Source organism: Fusarium musae, chromosome 10 (genome assembly GCF_019915245.1).
Source record: "Fusarium musae strain F31 chromosome 10, whole genome shotgun sequence".
Taxonomy (NCBI): domain Eukaryota; kingdom Fungi; phylum Ascomycota; class Sordariomycetes; order Hypocreales; family Nectriaceae; genus Fusarium; species Fusarium musae.
In genome coordinates, this window is record NC_058396.1 from 1,389,892 (window position 1) to 1,406,367 (window position 16,476).

The 16,476-nt window shown below is 50.4% G+C and overlaps 5 protein-coding genes across 5 annotated transcripts; 3 read left to right on the forward strand and 2 right to left on the reverse strand.

Annotated features, from left to right (window-relative positions):
- Positions 1-1,119: 1,119 nt before the first annotated feature.
- Positions 1,120-7,379, forward strand: NPS6 (Non-ribosomal peptide synthetase; the record flags this gene model as incomplete). Its single annotated transcript, XM_044830151.1, has 2 exons — positions 1,120-1,533; positions 1,590-7,379. The coding sequence occupies 2 exons, from the start codon at positions 1,120-1,122 to the stop codon at positions 7,377-7,379; spliced, it is 6,204 nt and encodes a 2,067-aa protein (XP_044675067.1).
- An 856-nt stretch (positions 7,380-8,235) lies between these two features.
- Positions 8,236-9,609, reverse strand: J7337_012643 (uncharacterized protein; the record flags this gene model as incomplete). The annotated part of the gene is made up of 1 exon (XM_044830152.1): positions 8,236-9,609. The coding sequence occupies one exon, from the start codon at positions 9,607-9,609 to the stop codon at positions 8,236-8,238; it is 1,374 nt and encodes a 457-aa protein (XP_044675068.1).
- A 2,233-nt stretch (positions 9,610-11,842) lies between these two features.
- On the forward strand, positions 11,843-13,045 carry J7337_012644 (uncharacterized protein; the record flags this gene model as incomplete). The annotated part of the gene is made up of 2 exons (XM_044830153.1): positions 11,843-11,927; positions 11,985-13,045. 2 exons carry the CDS (start codon positions 11,843-11,845, stop codon positions 13,043-13,045), a joined length of 1,146 nt encoding a protein of 381 aa, XP_044675069.1.
- A 340-nt stretch (positions 13,046-13,385) lies between these two features.
- J7337_012645 (uncharacterized protein) lies at positions 13,386-13,723 on the forward strand (the record flags this gene model as incomplete). Its single annotated transcript, XM_044830154.1, has 2 exons — positions 13,386-13,631; positions 13,703-13,723. 2 exons carry the CDS (start codon positions 13,386-13,388, stop codon positions 13,721-13,723), a joined length of 267 nt encoding a protein of 88 aa, XP_044675070.1.
- Positions 13,724-14,100: 377 nt separating this feature from the next.
- On the reverse strand, positions 14,101-16,251 carry J7337_012646 (uncharacterized protein; the record flags this gene model as incomplete). Its single annotated transcript, XM_044830155.1, has 4 exons — positions 14,101-15,192; positions 15,245-15,647; positions 15,705-16,086; positions 16,164-16,251. 4 exons carry the CDS (start codon positions 16,249-16,251, stop codon positions 14,101-14,103), a joined length of 1,965 nt encoding a protein of 654 aa, XP_044675071.1.
- Between the last annotated feature and the right edge of the window lie 225 nt (positions 16,252-16,476).

Genomic DNA, 16,476 nt, shown 5'->3' on the forward strand with positions numbered 1-16,476 from the left:
ATTTATGAGGCATTTTCCCTCTGTATTGTATTATTTCTTGTTTAGTATAGAACCCGACATACGTACGTAATTCGCGTTAGAGCTAGCCACGGCGGTTTCAGACACTGAGAAGTACCTTACAGACGGCTCCAAATTCTTCAGTGGCTTGTGGTGTGACGCCATGGGCAAGCTCGTGTGGAGAATTCACTGATCCTTGTCAATCTGATCAGATAATGGACTTATCAATCACCCCACCACACGACAAGAAAAAAATGTCGCCTCGGCTTTACGGGGGTCATCACTTCATCCACTACGTCCCCGCCGACATGTCGATTATTACTACTCTCCGTATAGTAACGGGACGAAGACAAACCCTGTTTTCCCTTGGGTTGCAACGCTGTTACATGGCGCGGTGGAGAGGCCTGCAACTCGACTACTTCAGCCAGGGCCAGTCTTGTTCACGTCCATCGAACCATTTGTTACATGCGATACTACGCGGATGAATCCTTTACCAGAGCTCTGGCTACCACATCCAACTCTCTGCTGCATGAGTTCATGCGAACGTGTGTTCCCCTGTTTAGAGAAGCAGCCTCATTCACAACCGCCTTGGCAGAGCAACCTCTCACCGAAGCCACCATCATCTCCCGCTCCCTTCTTCTTGCTTCTTTGCCCGCGCTAGTTCCGTAACTTTTCACACGGGAAGCTAGGATGTATCCAAGGGGTCCATCGAGCGTGGGGCATTTCATCCTCTTCACGTTGATTCACGTCCGGATTAGCGTGCCGAGATCAGCAATGGACGACCGATGAGCAGACGACTCCCCAAGACGGACACCCTCCGAAGTCGCCCATGATGGGAAGCTCGGGACCCTGAGTGAGTGAAGCTTCAAAGGTCCCCGTCTACCCCCCACACATAGCTTGTATACGATATGCTCAAGACGGGTGAAAACCTCTGTTCGATACGTAATGGTGTTCCTGCAGTTCGGGCTGGCAATTCTGCAATAAAATAGTGGAGGCGTTCATGTAGAGTTTCTCGTCGTTGCAAACTGCATCTGTCTGTATTCCCATCGTCTCCAGTGGGATCTTCTTCCAGCCCACCAGAGACAACATTAGATCATATACACACAAAACAGTCTATCCATCATGGGAGATGTCCAGTCGTCGGCGCAGCCGCGGGCGAAGGGTGTGCGGTATGACGTACCAGTTCTTCGCAAACAACAAGACCAAGATAGCTATGAGCTTGAGATCCTACTATTAGCATGGGCGCTTCTTCTATATCGCCATAGCCACGGGAATCATGTTGAGTTCTCGTGGGGATTGAACGAGATGGGTTCTTCGACATGTCGCACATTCACCCTCAACACATCAAAGCTGCAATGGGATGGTAGCGACTCTGTCGCATCGGAGCTGAAGGTGTTCCGAAACTACCTACAACAAGAATCACAGTCACAACAGCCTTTTGAGACGAAAGGATGCAAGTTCTTCTTCAATGATGAGGCTGCGACAGGCGAGGTCGTCACCAACGTGACCGGAGACGGCGAGTTGTCAGTGAACTGGGTAAGCGCATGAGCCTCACCTCTCATTCACGCCAACTAACGGTTTGCGCGACACAGGGAAATGTCCAAATTGAAGCAACACTAGAAGACGACGTTCTATGGCTCCGACCGACATGGCGCGAGCCTCTCGGCGCAGAGTTCCTTGCCAACCATTTTGCCCAAGCACTCGTAGAAGTTCTCAACACAACACTCGCCGATTCGACCGCAACAATTAGCTCAGTCTTACCACTAGGTGAGCTCGACAAATCTGTGATATGGAACTGGAACAAAGACCTTCCCCCGCCAGTGCCTATGTGCATCCACACCTTGATTGCTGAGCAAGTGAGGTGGCGCCCCGATGCGCCAGCCATTTGCTCATGGGATGGCGACTTCACATACGCAGATGTTGACAGACTATCGACACTGCTTGCGCAACATCTCGTTGATCTTGGAGTTAAAGTCGGCGATATTGTGCCGCTTTGCTTCGAGAAGTCAAGATGGACGACCGTCGCAGTCATGGGCATCATCAAAGCTGGCGCAGCTTTCTCACTCCACGATCCCAGTCAACCCATGCAGCGACGACAAGTTATGGCGCAGCAAGTGAACGCGACACACATTCTCACTTCACGAGACCAAGCCAAATACGGCCCCGAAATCGCGCCCGACGCAAAGCATGTCGTTGTTGATACAGCGACTCTCGACTCTTTGGCCAAGACGATTCAAGATCCTCTCCGAAAACTCCCCGACGTACCGCCCGATTCTCTCCTATATATCATCTTTACTTCCGGTAGTACCGGTACGCCGAAGGGAGTTATGCTCTCACACGAGACATATACTGCTAGCGCTCTTGCGCGAAGCACGGGAATTGGATACTCGAGTACCTCACGATCGCTCGATTTTACATCATATGCTTTCGACGTTAGTGTCGATAGTATTCTTTGCACGCTCATTCGAGGTGGATGTCTCTGCATTCCTACCGATCAGGATCGTGTGAACGATCTAAGCGGTGCGATCCGCCGGTTGAGGGTGAACATGGTCAACATTACCCCCTCAGTCGCGCGCATCTTGGATCCCGATATTATCCCATCGCTGAACAGTCTCGGTATCGGTGGCGAGTCTTGTTCGGCTGGAGATATTGCGATCTGGGGTCAGCATACTCGAATTGTCGTTGGCTATGGCCCTGCTGAGTGTACGATCGGATGCACTGTAAACCCCAGCGCAGCGGGCAAGCCATACGTCAGTATCGGTCCAGGCACAGGTGCTTGTATCTGGCTCGTTGACCCCGACGATCACAACAAGCTTGTCCCAGTGGGTGCTGTCGGCGAACTGCTCGTCGAGGGTCCAATTGTCGGCCAAGGATATCTTGGTGATCCCGAGAAGACGAACGCGGCCTTCATCCACGACCCAGACTTCCTCCTCGCTGGCGCTGGTGGTATTCCCGGTCGCCATGGGCGTCTATACAAGACAGGAGACCTGGTCCGATATGATCCAGATGGCGAAAAAGGCTTCGTCTTCGTTGGTCGCAAGGACACTCAGATCAAGCTTCGTGGTCAACGTGTGGAGCTTGGTGAGATTGAGCACCATATCAAGAACCTTCTCCCCGCGGGCGCTGAAGTTGTCGCTGAGATCATCGCACCGCGAAACCAGAACAAGGAGTCTATGTTAGTAGCGTTCATCGCTGACCGCGAAGCCAAGGATGATGGCGATGCCCGGCAGATCGACTTCCCACCTCGTCTGCGTGACTCGCTCGAAACGCTCAACGAGAGACTCTCGAAGGTTGTACCCGTGTACATGGTGCCTGCGACGTACATCACCCTCTCTAAAATTCCCTACCTTGTCTCTGGTAAGACCGATCGCAAGTCTCTTCGCGCCCTCGGTGCTCAGATCTCTGCAAACCTTCAGGCTTCAGCAGCCACAAATGAGCCCGCTGAGATCCGTGAGCCAGAGTCCGAGGCTGAGCTCTTCCTGCGCGACTCATGGTGTCGCCTGCTTGGACTTGAGACGAAGCAAGTCAGCACTACACACAACTTCTTCACATCCGGCGGAGACTCTGTTCTTGCAATGAAGCTCGTGCCAGTCATTCGAGACTGGGGATACACGCTTTCCGTCGCTGATATCTTCAATTACCCTGTCCTAGCCGACATGGCAAAGTCGATGCAGAAGGGCGATAAGAGCAAGGGTGTTGATATGCAGATTCCTGAGTTCTCTCTCTTGAAGGATAACATGGACCGCGATGCCCTGCGCGTCGAGGCTGCTGAGCAATCGGGATGCGACGTCAGTGCGATTGAGGATATTTACCCTTGTGCGCCTATGCAGGAGATTCACATGGCTTTCTACACGCGATCGAAGGAGAACTATGTCGCTCAACGGATCGCCGATATCCCCGCCTCTAGCTCTGTTGACAAGCTCAAGTCCGCCTGGGACGTCGTGTACATGGAGAGTCCCATCCTTCGCACCCGCATTGTTGAGTTCAAGCAGCATGGCTTCATGCAAGTTGTCGTCAATGAATCGCTAAAATGGAGGGAAGTTGAGTCTTCACTGGAGGATTTCCTTGAGGAAGATAAGAAAGAGCCCATGTCGCCTGGCGCGCCACTATCTCGCTTCGCCATCGTCACCGACAAGACTCTCGACAAGCGATACTTTGTCTGGACCGCTCACCACGCCATTTACGACGGATGGTCTACAGATCTCATCGTCGAGCATGCCCGCGCTGCGTACAAGGGTGAAGAAGTATCGCGACCTGCTCAATTCAAGCACTTCATTCGTTATCTGGCCGAAGACTCACGCGAATCGTCTAAGGACTACTGGAAGACGCAACTCGCTGGTGCTACAGGACCTCAGTTCCCAACCCTACCATCGCGCTCTTACATCCCCGATCCTACCTCTCTGACTGAGCGCTTCATCAAGCTCGACAAGGCTGCCAAGTCTGACATCACCATAGCTACCGTCATTCGAGCTGCGTGGGCTCTGCTGGCATCTCAATACTCCATGAGCGACGATGTCGTTTTCGGCGAGACGTTCATGGGTCGCACCATTCCTCTTCCGGGCGCTGAACTCATTGAGGGTCCCATTCTCGCCACTGTCCCGGTTCGCATTCGTCTCGACCGCACTACTACAGTGCATGAGTTCCTTCGTGCGGTACAGGAACAGAGTGTCGCTCGCTCTGCACACGAACATCTTGGTATCCAGCATATCCGTCGACTGAGCGAAGATGCTCAAATTGCTTGTGAAGTCACCATGGGCCTTGTCGTCCAGCCTCAGGATCCCGAGCCTTCCGAGACAGAGACCGACGAGTTGCCCTCATTCCGTGGTGGAGATGCTGCGCTTGAGGCTCTGCACTTCAACTCGTACCCCCTCATGTTGGCTGTCTCCCTGCAGAAGACGGGCTTCCGCCTGTTGGCAAGCTTTGACTCGGAGCTTCTCAGCCCCGTTCAAGTTCAACGTGTGCTGTCGCAGTTCGAGGTTGCTATCAATCAGCTTCGTGGCGACGTGTCGCGCTCATTGAGTGACATCACATGCCTCGGCGAAGAAGAATTGGGAGAGATCTGGGAAGCCAACAAGCAGGCACCTGTCTCTCCCAAGGATATCTCGCGATTCTTGTCCAGCGGCGACAAATACCCCACGGCTCAATATGTTCCTTGGATCGTCCAGCCTGGTAACGAGAAGCTTCTCATGCCGCTTGGAAGCACAGGAGAGCTCCTGCTTGAGAGTGCTTCTGTGCGCGACGATGCCGATGTTGTAGATGCCCCCGAGTGGTTGAAGGAGGGTGCGCTGGGCTATCCTGGTCGACAGAGCAAGCTTTTCCGCACTGGAGACCTTGTCAAGTACACCGATGATCTAAGCTTGGTGTTTGTCGGCCGCAAGGATGACATGGCAAATGTTGACGGTCGCGTCGTGGATCTCAACGCTACTAACCTTGAGCTCAAGCGCCTGCTTCCTGGTACCACTGAAGTTGTGAGCCGACTTGTTGTTCCCAAGGGCTCGAGCAGCCAGACTCCGGTGGTTGTCGCATTTGTCAAAGATACACCTGCGAGAGATACTCAATTGCTCAAGCTCGGAGTCGATGCTGGAGACGCATCGCTTCCCTTGGCGGAAGATGTCTCTGTTGAACTCGCTACAGCAATTATCGGTCTCAACAAAGCTATGGTCGAGACTCTTCCACCTTATGCCATTCCCTCGATCTGCATACCCCTCGCCAGTGCCGCAGATATAGGCTCCATTGAGACTCTTGCTTCGGAGATTTCTCTATCACTGGTCGTCGAAGTCCGCAAGTCCTTCGCGTCTCTCAAGAAGACAATCGCCGACACCACAGTCTTGACCACAAAGGAGCGCGTCCTTCGCGCTTCATGGTCCAAGTTCCTCGGCATTGAAGAAGAGAAGCTGTCGCTCGATGATAACTTCTTCCGTCTTGGTGGCGATTCCATCGTCGCCATGCGTATGGTCTCTGCTCTGCGACAAGATGGTTACCGTTTGTCTGTCGCAAGCATTTTCCAGAACATGCAGCTTCGGGGCATGGCCAACTCGTTGGTCGAAATCTCACCCGAGGCTAGCGAGAGCACGAAGAAATACACTCCCTTCTCGCTATTGAGTACTAAGGATGTTGATGGTTTCCTCTCCCAGGCCATCCAGCCTCAATTGGCCGACTCGACCTGGAAGATCCAGGACGTCCTCCCCACCACCGGACCCCAGAGTGGCGATGTGAAGCAAACGGTGTCTGCCCCACGAAGCTCACTTCAATACAACATGCTCTACCTGGACCAATCAATTGACACCGCCCGTCTTATCGAAGGCTTCCAGTACCTCGTGTCGCAGCATGCTATTCTTCGAACGGTGTTTGTTCAGCATGAGGGACAAACCTTCCAAGTTGTCCTCAATGACATGAAGGTGTCGGTCACGGAGCAGAGCGCTAAGGGCTCAATTGACGACGCTGCCAAACAGCTTGCAGAGTCGGACGCCAACGACAGCACTGATCTTGCTTTCGGCGCTTCTTTCATTCGCCTCTTCGTTCTTCGAGGCGAGACTGAGAACGCTTTCATGATTCGTATTTCACACGCACAATACGATGGTGTCTCCCTACCAGAACTTCTGCGCCAGCTTGAGCTTCGCTACCGCGGCCTCGAGATTCCTGCATCGGAGCCTTTCGAGACCTACATCCAGCACCTCTCAACCGCCAAGCCCCAAAATGTCGAATTCTGGCGCAAGACTCTTGAGGGATCATCATACACCGAGATTGCTCCTGCTGCAGAGCCTCAGCAGAAGACTGCATTCATGACCAAGGATGTTGACATCTTTGGAGCCTCACCCGACACAACACACGCAATGCTTCTCACTGCTGGCTGGGCCAAGGTACTATCGCAGCAACTCAATGTCTCCGATGTCACCTTCGGTGGTATTGTCTCCGGCCGCGACGTCGATGTCGCCGGTATTGACACCATCATGGGCCCTTGCTATCAATACCAGCCCGTTCGCGTCAAGTTCGAACAAAACTGGACAGCTTCGCAGCTCCTGGACTACGTGCGCAGTCAATCTGTCGAGGGCAGTCAACACGCCACGCTAAGCTTCCAGGAAGTGCTCAGGGAATGTACAGATTGGCCTGCAGACACACCCTTCTACGGCTCATTCACCAACCATCTCAACAAGGAGTTCTTCGACTCGATTCCCTTCGCTGGTACAAAGTGTCGCGTGGATTACTCCATTCCCCATCCCGAGCCTGCTACACCGCCTCGTATTGTATCATTTGTTGAGAACGGTAGAACTCAGATTGGAATTGAGGCTGACGAAGAGCGTCGCGAGTTCTGGGAGGCAAGGGTGGAGGAGCTGGCGCGTGTTATTGAGGGCTTTGTCAAGAACCCTAACGATTTGATCTAAGTTTTGAAAATTTCGCATGTTTATCATTTTAAGGATATAAAGGGAATAAGAATTGGTTATATATCTCATTTACTTCAATTAAAGCGGTTCACATGGACTTAATTCTCATTCTCGTCCGAAATCTTGAAAAGGCGGGCACCAAGCTTAGGTTGCTTTGATCCTTGGTGAACCCCACTAGGTCACTAAAGATGCCCCTAAACTCGCCTAAACATTACCATCACAAGACCCTAAACCTTTCCTCCTTCAATGGACTGTCAACTGTCCAAGGTCTCGGGCTTGCTATGCACCACCAACGATCTCTTCAATGTCCCGTCGCTAACTTCCTAATTTTTTATGCGCATGACCTACGCTCGTGCGATTGGGCCTTATTGTAAGTAAGGTTATTATTGGGTCGAATAGTACTCTATTAATCCGCTATTTTCTTTTGTTCGACGTACCTTCATTCACGAAGCGAATTTTGCCGTCCACTATGAACCCACTCCACTGTCACCAGAGGCTGGCTGTAGGCGACTAAGAAATTAGCGGCAGAGAGCTCAGAGGAGTTCTCGCAGGATTTATGTCCTGTCAAATGAAGTGATGGACTCTTTTTCGGGTTGCATTATGTGTTGATTAACAAGGGAAGAATCAGTTTTCGAATTTCAGTTCGCGTAAGCTAAATCTTTCTTCAATATTCAATGCTGATGTATTATCTCAATAATTCTCAGTCTATGTCTATGAAGTGTATGAGTAAATCTCATCTATGACATCTAAACGAAAAACCCAAGTATTCGGCCCTCTAGTTAAACGCCAATGCACAACTCCAAAATCCAGTTCGCTAAATGTAATGGCAGACAAGTGTTCTCCAGAACCTAACTGTCTATAACGATCCACATCGGCGCTGTTTGATGTTATCGCGCTCCTTTGTCAGCTCGCCGCCATTTGTAACAGTCCGATTATCGTCGTCATTACACAGACGCTGGGCGGACAGGTTGGCTTCCAGGTCAAGATCCTGCGCCGATCTCAGTCCATGTGATGTTTCCTGCCGTGTCTGCTCGGTGCTGAATCGCTCAAACTTCTCGTTGGGAGCATCTTGTAGCTGACTCTCAGCCTCGGCCTCGGCCATCAAGCACCTCTTGCGGACTGACCATGCGCTTCCAGCATGGCCGATAACCCACCAGGAGAACAAGATGGGCAGAGTAACTCCAATGTTGGCACGGCAACCAGACCAGATACCGACGAGAAGAAGCCATGCGTTATGGGCTGGGAGTGCCCACGACCAATGGTAGAACCCAGGTGTGAGCTCAAATGGGAAGACGGTCGATCCGATATTGAGAATGATCCATGTAAGAAGAAAGAAAGCAAAGAACTGCATGGGAACGATAGTCGCCAGCACTGTGTCGATGACAAGGTAGTTGATGTCCATGAAGAACCAGAGGCACATCCAGGTCTCAAAGAACTGAGCAGCATTAACGCTCCAATTCTCCCTGAAGGCCCAGAAATAGCCCGCCATTCCCAAAGCGCCGATGAGTGTATAGAGCTTTCCGGTGATGAAACGGAAGACGTAAACATCTCGCTTTGAGTAGGACTGGAGGACCTTGGTAGAAGTTGTAATGCCGTTAAGTCCCAGCTGGAAAAAGAAATGCATCAGAATGCCCATCACCAATGAGACAGTATTCAGGAGAACTCTTGTGCCCTGCTCGGTAGGCATAATGTTCCAGATATTGGACTGGAAGGGTCGGAGGAAGGTGCTCGCGGAGGTAGGATTGGCCATGTTGACGGCCTTGAGGGCATCGGGAGTCGTGAGACCGTACATGGTTGCAGCAGCGCCAATGAGGCTCTGCATGTTGCCCTGAAGGGAGGAGAAGACGGAAGGATAGTATGCGCCATTGTAAATCGTAGTCACAGCGTCTTGTGGATTATAGACAGTAGTGTTGTCGCCCTCAATAGTGGACAAAAGACGATCAGAGGCACCAGGATGAGTGTAAATTGCACCCCAGTAGCCATGGTTACAGACGGCGTCGCGAACCTTTTCGGGGGTATCGTACTCGGAGGACGAGCCGAACTCAACGGAAGGGAACTTGTCTGACTGGAAGGCACCATAAGCAACGGAAATGGCTTTTCCGATATCGCTGCCGTCGAAATCGATCGCGAGGATCTTGAGGTTATGCATTCGTGTCGAAGACTTGAAGAGGGAACCGAAGAGGTAAGACATATTTGCTAGGAACAGGAGCTGGACCATCAAGGCCGTCATGATGACAGGTATTATATAGGTCTTCACCCTGATGGGCAATGGTGTAGACCGCGAAGAGATGCGGTTGGATGATCGAGGTGGTATTAATGTCATGGTGAATGTATGCTGGTAGGTTTCGGAAGATGAAATGGAAGTACTGAACAAGACTTGTAGTTAATCGTGAGTTGGAGATATGATCAGGAGATATTGTTTACTTATATATAAGTCTAAAATATGAACATCATGCTATTCCCCTGAGCTATCAACGGGGTTGCGTTACATGCCGCCGCCGCCCAACTCAGCTGGCTTGGAAAGTCGGGCTTCGCGCCAAACACAATTTCCATGCAGCGAGGTCAGTGGCTTCATGTGCATAGACGGTAGATCTTGATTAGAGATTTCTTTTTGCTGCATCGTCGGCTTCCGGCAGTTGAGTAAGGCTTAGTTGAAAACAGATAGCGTATGACGTATCTACCAGTACCTAACTCATTGAATCCCGGCTTCAGGGCCAAAGCATTAGGTGAATCGGCTTGAGGCTTCCTTTAGACTCTCCAGCTCTGACCCCGACCTTTCTATTTCTGATAAAAGCTTGGATTCATCGTTCTGCGCATGATTGAGTCTCATCCGGTGCCTTTTTGTTTCGTTCGTGAAATGCGCTCCAACTGTTTGGCGCCAGTACCTTTCGCTTGTCTCTACTGCTGTTATCTGTCGCTTTAAGTCCTGCCTTTGTTCCTGGACATATTGTTTCTATTTCTCGTTTGATGACTCACTCTTTGGGATAGTCTTTTGCAAGGCTCTGAGTTCACCTTGCAAGCCATCTTGTCGGGCGGCATCGTGAAAATTGAGGATAACCCACGCTACGGTTTCATCGGATCACTCATCCTTAACAATTCCGTGCTAGGGTTGGCAGACAACTAGACCTTGAGCATCGAAGATAGCGAGAAGGTTTGAAGCAATAGACACGGTGGATGCTCATGGGTCCGCGTATGGCTGTGTTTAACTCAGACGGAAGCAGCTCTTCTTGATCTAGCCCGGATAGAAAGTGATGTCTGAGAAGATGGTAGAGTCTATACATCTTTTACTATCAAAGTTTGGTATATAAGCTAAAACTATGCGCTGATGTAGGAATAGCGATATATAGTGATGTGCCTGGTTTCTGCCTTTGTCAGTATTATTCGAAGAACCCTCCCTGCCGATAGAACTTACTAGACACTAAGTCATACCCTGTTCTATCCAACTCCCTTAGTCTCTGGAAAGAAAAGCTCTCCCCAGACCCTGTGAGGTCCATCGATGTTACTATTGTGTCGCATGAACTAACAACAGTCAGTGAATTACCAACTTGATAAAAACGACCTTGTCTTGGAGTCCAACAGGCGTTAGCAGCGGATTAGCAGCTAGCTTCTACAAGAGGGTAATTCATTACAGATAATAAAGATATGGGAGAAACGGGGTCTCCAGTCACCGCGTGTTTACTTGGCGAAAGTCAGAAACTGATCTAAATTAACCCCTGTTTTCAGCTGCCTGCAGGATTATTATCTTGAGCGAGCGTGTCCTTGCCCAACCATTCATCAAGGAGGAAGAACACTTCAGGCCTAAGCTAGAGATGTCAAAATTAATTCACCGAAGAAAACACCAAGTCTACGTACATCAAGGCCTGAACTCACATAAACTTATGTAAACCTTCGTGTCACTAATCCTAAAGGTCCTGATTTTCAGTACCTTCATGGAATACGCCTTGCCGCAAATGCCAAGGCGTTAGGCAACCACACTGTATGCATTACTACCAGGTCATGTTTGGCCAGCAAGCAACCATGTCAAATTGTAGTAACATCAGCCAATAGCACACGCCATATCGCGATCAGACCGGGTGTCCCATCACCATGATAATGCAAGAGGTCACGCTGAACTGATGTTGCAAGCCACAGCGGGGTTGAACATGTTCAGCAACTGTGATAATGCCTCAAGTCGCAGGAATTGATACGCTGAGAATGATATGATCTTTCAACTAAAATCCTGACTTGTCCCCGCCTCGCTTCCCCAAATCTGATGCTCGCTTGTTACCCCAGTGCTAAGCAGCGGAATGGAATTCCCAGAGAAGAGACTGCCAGCTCCATACAAGTTATAATTAACTCAACTGACGGTGCTTTGTTTCCTGCTAGACGCCATATTTCACAAACTCGAGCACAGCGGAACGGGCACCATGGGCGACGTATTCGGAGGCTTTAGGCCAAAGCCTAGCGACATTTTGATAGCCATCATGGGAATGACCGGGTCTGGAAAAAGCACATTTATCTCGCTGTGCACTGGACAAGATGTTCCCGTCGGCCATGATTTGCAAGCTTGTACGTATCGGCCATGTTATCCATTAAATGACACAGTCCCACCTTAACACGATGCAGGTACACAACACGTCACTGCATACCAATGCAAATGGTCAGATACCTATGACATATATCTTCTGGATACACCAGGGTTTGATGACACGAATCGATCAGACACCGAGGTTCTCAAAGAGATTGCTTTGAGTCTTGCCAAGACATATGAAGACAATGTCAAACTGAGCGGGATCCTATATCTTCATAGGATCACAGATCGTCGCCTAGGCGGATCTGCTCAGAAGAATCTCATGATGTTTCGGAAGCTCTGTGGCAAGGACAGTCTCAAGAACGTTATTCTCGTCACTACTATGTGGGAAGGCGAGGACGCAGCAACAGGGGAAAGACGAGAGCAAGAGCTGATCGCCACGGATGGTTTCTGGGGAGCCCTGGTCGAAGAAGGCGCTCAAGTCAACCGCCATAACAATACCCGCTCATCCGCCATGTCCCTGCTCAGAACTGTTGCCAAAAACAACCGAGTCACTATTTCCATCCAAAAGGAGATGGTCAGTGAGCATAAAGATCTCAATGAGACTGAAGCGGGAATTGGCCTCAACTCAAACATCCTTCTAGCTGAGCAGAGGGTCATGAAGGAGATGTCAGAAGCACTGGAAATGGAGAGGCAAGCCAGGAAAGATCAGGACGAAAAGTCAGCCGAAGAACAACGCCAATATCGCGAGACGATGCAGAAAAAGATTGACCATCTCAATCAAGAACGAGAGAACCTCAAGGTCAGTCTTGAAGAGATGAAGGAGCAGAGGCGTCGCTTCAAAGTACTGGAGGGCAAGTATAAGGAAAGCCAAGAACGTATGCGCCAGCAAGACAAGAAGATCGAGAGTCTAGAAAAGGAACACAAACAGCACAAGTCCCGAGAAAAGGATATACTTCAACAAACTGAAGAGGCCACCAAGGAAATCGAGAGCCTCCGCCTTCAGCTTAGTGGAAGAGGTAATGCTACAATGGAAATTTCAAGTATGAGACCTCGAAGCTCTGGGTCTCATTACGTGGCGGACTCCAACAATGTGAAGTTGTTTCTATCAGGAAGACACTACTTCCTTGGAGGCGATAACAAATATTATGCGTAAGTGACGAACAGATTAATATCGAACAGATCTCTAATTAATTGCAGCCGCTACAATACCGATCTAACGCGACTGAGGGACAAAAATGACAAGCGTAGAACTTGTGTGCTAGGGACCAAGGGATCATGGCTCTACCACTATCATACTGGAAATGACAAGAACTGCTGGACATGTGAGTTCAATCTGAGTTAATCGATGTATATGGTGATTAACATCTGGACCAGGTTGGTCTGACTCATTTCCAACTGAGTATCCCAAACTTGCTGCGTGGATGGATAAGCATCAGAGATTCGGCTGTCCCCGACACATAAGCCTTGGCCCTGATGGGTTCTACTACATCGCCATGATGGACAACTCGGCCAATTGGCGCATACCAAAGTCTATGTCCGAAGTGATTACTGGATATATTGGTGACATAAGGAGCATCCAGAGGCTTTGGCTTGGCTATGGTGGCAACTACGTGGCCGAGATCTCGGACGATGATTATCAGTACCACCTCGATGATTACAACGACCTTAGGGAACATATGGAAGATATAGAGGAAGAGATTTATCTGGAAAACATAACCAGCGAAGGGCCGTCAATCAAGGTACGGAAATACACTCACTCGAAATACCGTTCACTGACTTGGCTTAAAGCAACTTGCTATGAATATTGAAGATCCTAGAGGATACATTCTGATCAGGGACCGGGAAGAAGTATCCTTGGGAACTGGAATAGCTGGTAGCCATCTTAGAGAATCATGGCAAAGGTTCAGAGATGAGAACGAGAATACTTGGTAAGAATGTCTCGTGAGAATTAGGTATGGCAAAGCCATTTATAAGCCTAAGCTATCAGCCAACAAGAAGTAATCCGGGCCTGCCATCACGTTCGTCTGAGATCTAAAGATAGATTGATTTGACTCCTTGTGACCATTATCATCAATAATCAAAAGTTCTAGGGAAGTTTATCTCTAGATGAGGTATTTCTGGCACTTTGATTAAGGCCAGGTTTATCTTGCTCCTTTGGGAGCGCAAATTAAAGTATCTACAACGAAAAAGAGCTCTATGCGAGACTAGCTACTTGCGGCAAAGGCGACCGGTCTGTTTGATGACGTAGGCCGGATGATCGGTGACATACCAGTCCTCGCTACCAACAGCAGTAGGAGCATAAAAGACACCGTAAGGATCAATCTTCTTCTTGAGCTGGTAAAGCTTGGCATAGTTGGATCCGAAGTAGGACTGGCCGAAGTCAGGATCCATAACATCACCCTCGTTACCGTAGCCACCACCGCCGGGAGTCACAGCCTTGAGACGCTCCATGACGCCATGGGTGAGTTCGTTGTTAACCTTGGCGATCTCCTCCTCACTATCGGTGTAGTTCCAGTTAAGAGCAGTGATAACAAACATGTTGGCATCGCGCCAGGCAGGGTTGGCAGAGTTGGGAGGGGTGTTTTGCTGCTTGGCATTGATGTTGTAGATAATGAGAATGCCTTCGTCAGCAAGGATACCCTTGAGAACGTCGATGGTGTTATTGAGGAGCTTGGCATCATTCCAGTTCTTGCGGGGGATGAGGCGAGACCCGGAACGACCATTGTAGTTACCGACGTTTTCGGCAGGAAAATGCGTCTTCCAGGCAGGGTAAAAGCGGTCATGCTCAAAGAATGTGGGCTTGGGGTCAACGCCGAGTTCCTTCCACTCGTCAAGGAGGGGCTGAACAATCTTCTTGAACTCGCCAACAGAGATGTTGGGGATCATCCAAGGGTTCATGGTCCAGAGGAAACTGCCGTTGCCAGCAGGGAACATGAAGCTGTAGCCGTAGCTGTTCTTGTCGGAGTACTCAGGGAAGCGACGCCAGTAGACGTCGAGGGCCTTGAAGAGAGCCTCCTGGGAGATACCGGCATCTTTGGTATTGACACTCCAGGTCATGCCAGAGAACTTCATCTTGGGGTAGACTCGGACAGTCATGGAGACGACGACGCCCCAGGTAGCAGCTCCGCCGCCACGGACAGCCCAGAAGAGATCAGTGTTCTGCTTCTCGTCGGCAGTGACGAAGCGGCCATCAGGTGTGACAATGTCAACGCTGAGGAGCTGATCGGCAGCAAGACCAGCGATGGGGCTGATAGGGGAGTGGCCACCGCCGGGAAGATAACCGCCAGCGACACCGACATCCTAGGGACTCATTAGTATCTGCGGGTGATAATGGATGAAGTGGAAGACTTACACGACACTCTCCACCAACAGCCGTGTAACCCTCCTGGTCGGCAGCCAGGTAGAGGTCCTTGACTTGGATACCAGCACCAATCTTGAAGGCAGGGCCAGTATAGCTGCTAGCACCACGATAGTTCTTGGTAAACTTGATATCCTTGAGGTGATGTGTCCAGATACTCAAGGCACCAGCACCGGTGCTCTTGCCAAGGAAGTCATGGCCAGTGTTGTGAACGACAAGGCGGAGGTTGAGGTTGCGAGCAAAGTTGACGGCGAGTTGGATGTGGGCAACACATGTGGCCTTGATTGAGTAAAGAGGGAAGCCACCGATGGTGCACTTGGAACCTGAAGCGGCATTCTCAGGCTCGCAGGTGGCACCCTCAAAGAGGGGTGACATGACCGAAGTGGGATCAACGATGCTTGACGATGTTAGTCTGATGCACGTATGAGACGGCACGATCGAGGATGAAGCTTACTGAGTCGTCGAATTATGCCACGTTTGCTTGAGGTAAATACAGCGTTCCTCATTATAATGCTCTCCTTTGTAGCAGGCTGCGCCAAGGGGAACTGTGCTGATAAGGGCACCTCCGCTGAGAAGGTCGAGGACCTTCCAGATGAGCTTGTTGGGGTACAGCTTGTCACCAGGGAAAACCTTGCACTTGGAGTCGACAGCAGCAGATCTCTTCTTGGAACCCTTGGTATCAGCAAAGTAGAAGAGATCAACTTCGCTGAGGTTGAGGTCCGTGAGATTGGTGAGCACGGCATCGGTCAGCCGAGGGGTGTCATCGACAAAGGAATACTTCGACAACGCAGCCGGTGGCTCGGACATCGCAGGGGCAACATTCTTCTCGTTGGCCGCTACTCCATGTTTCAGATTAGCAATGGTTCATGAGAGAAAAAGAAAAACACAGTCTGCAGGCGATGGTGTTACGTACGGACCGTCTTGCCATCGACTTCGATCGTCTGAGCAAGGGTGAAGGGAACAAGCGCGGCAAGCAGCCACGAGATGTGAGAGCCTTGCATCTTGTAGAGTTTTGAGGCTGACTGCAGGGACGGGATAGAACGCCAAGGACTCGAGTGGGTTGGGGGGAGGAAAGAGAGGGAAAGGGGAGAGATCGGCTTATGCCACATGGCTTTCTATGCCGTCTATATATCGAACACTAGTTCTTATGGTACTACTGCAATCCTACAGACATACGTACGCGAATTGGCGGTGTTTAGCATGTATTAGGTAGTAATCACCTTGAT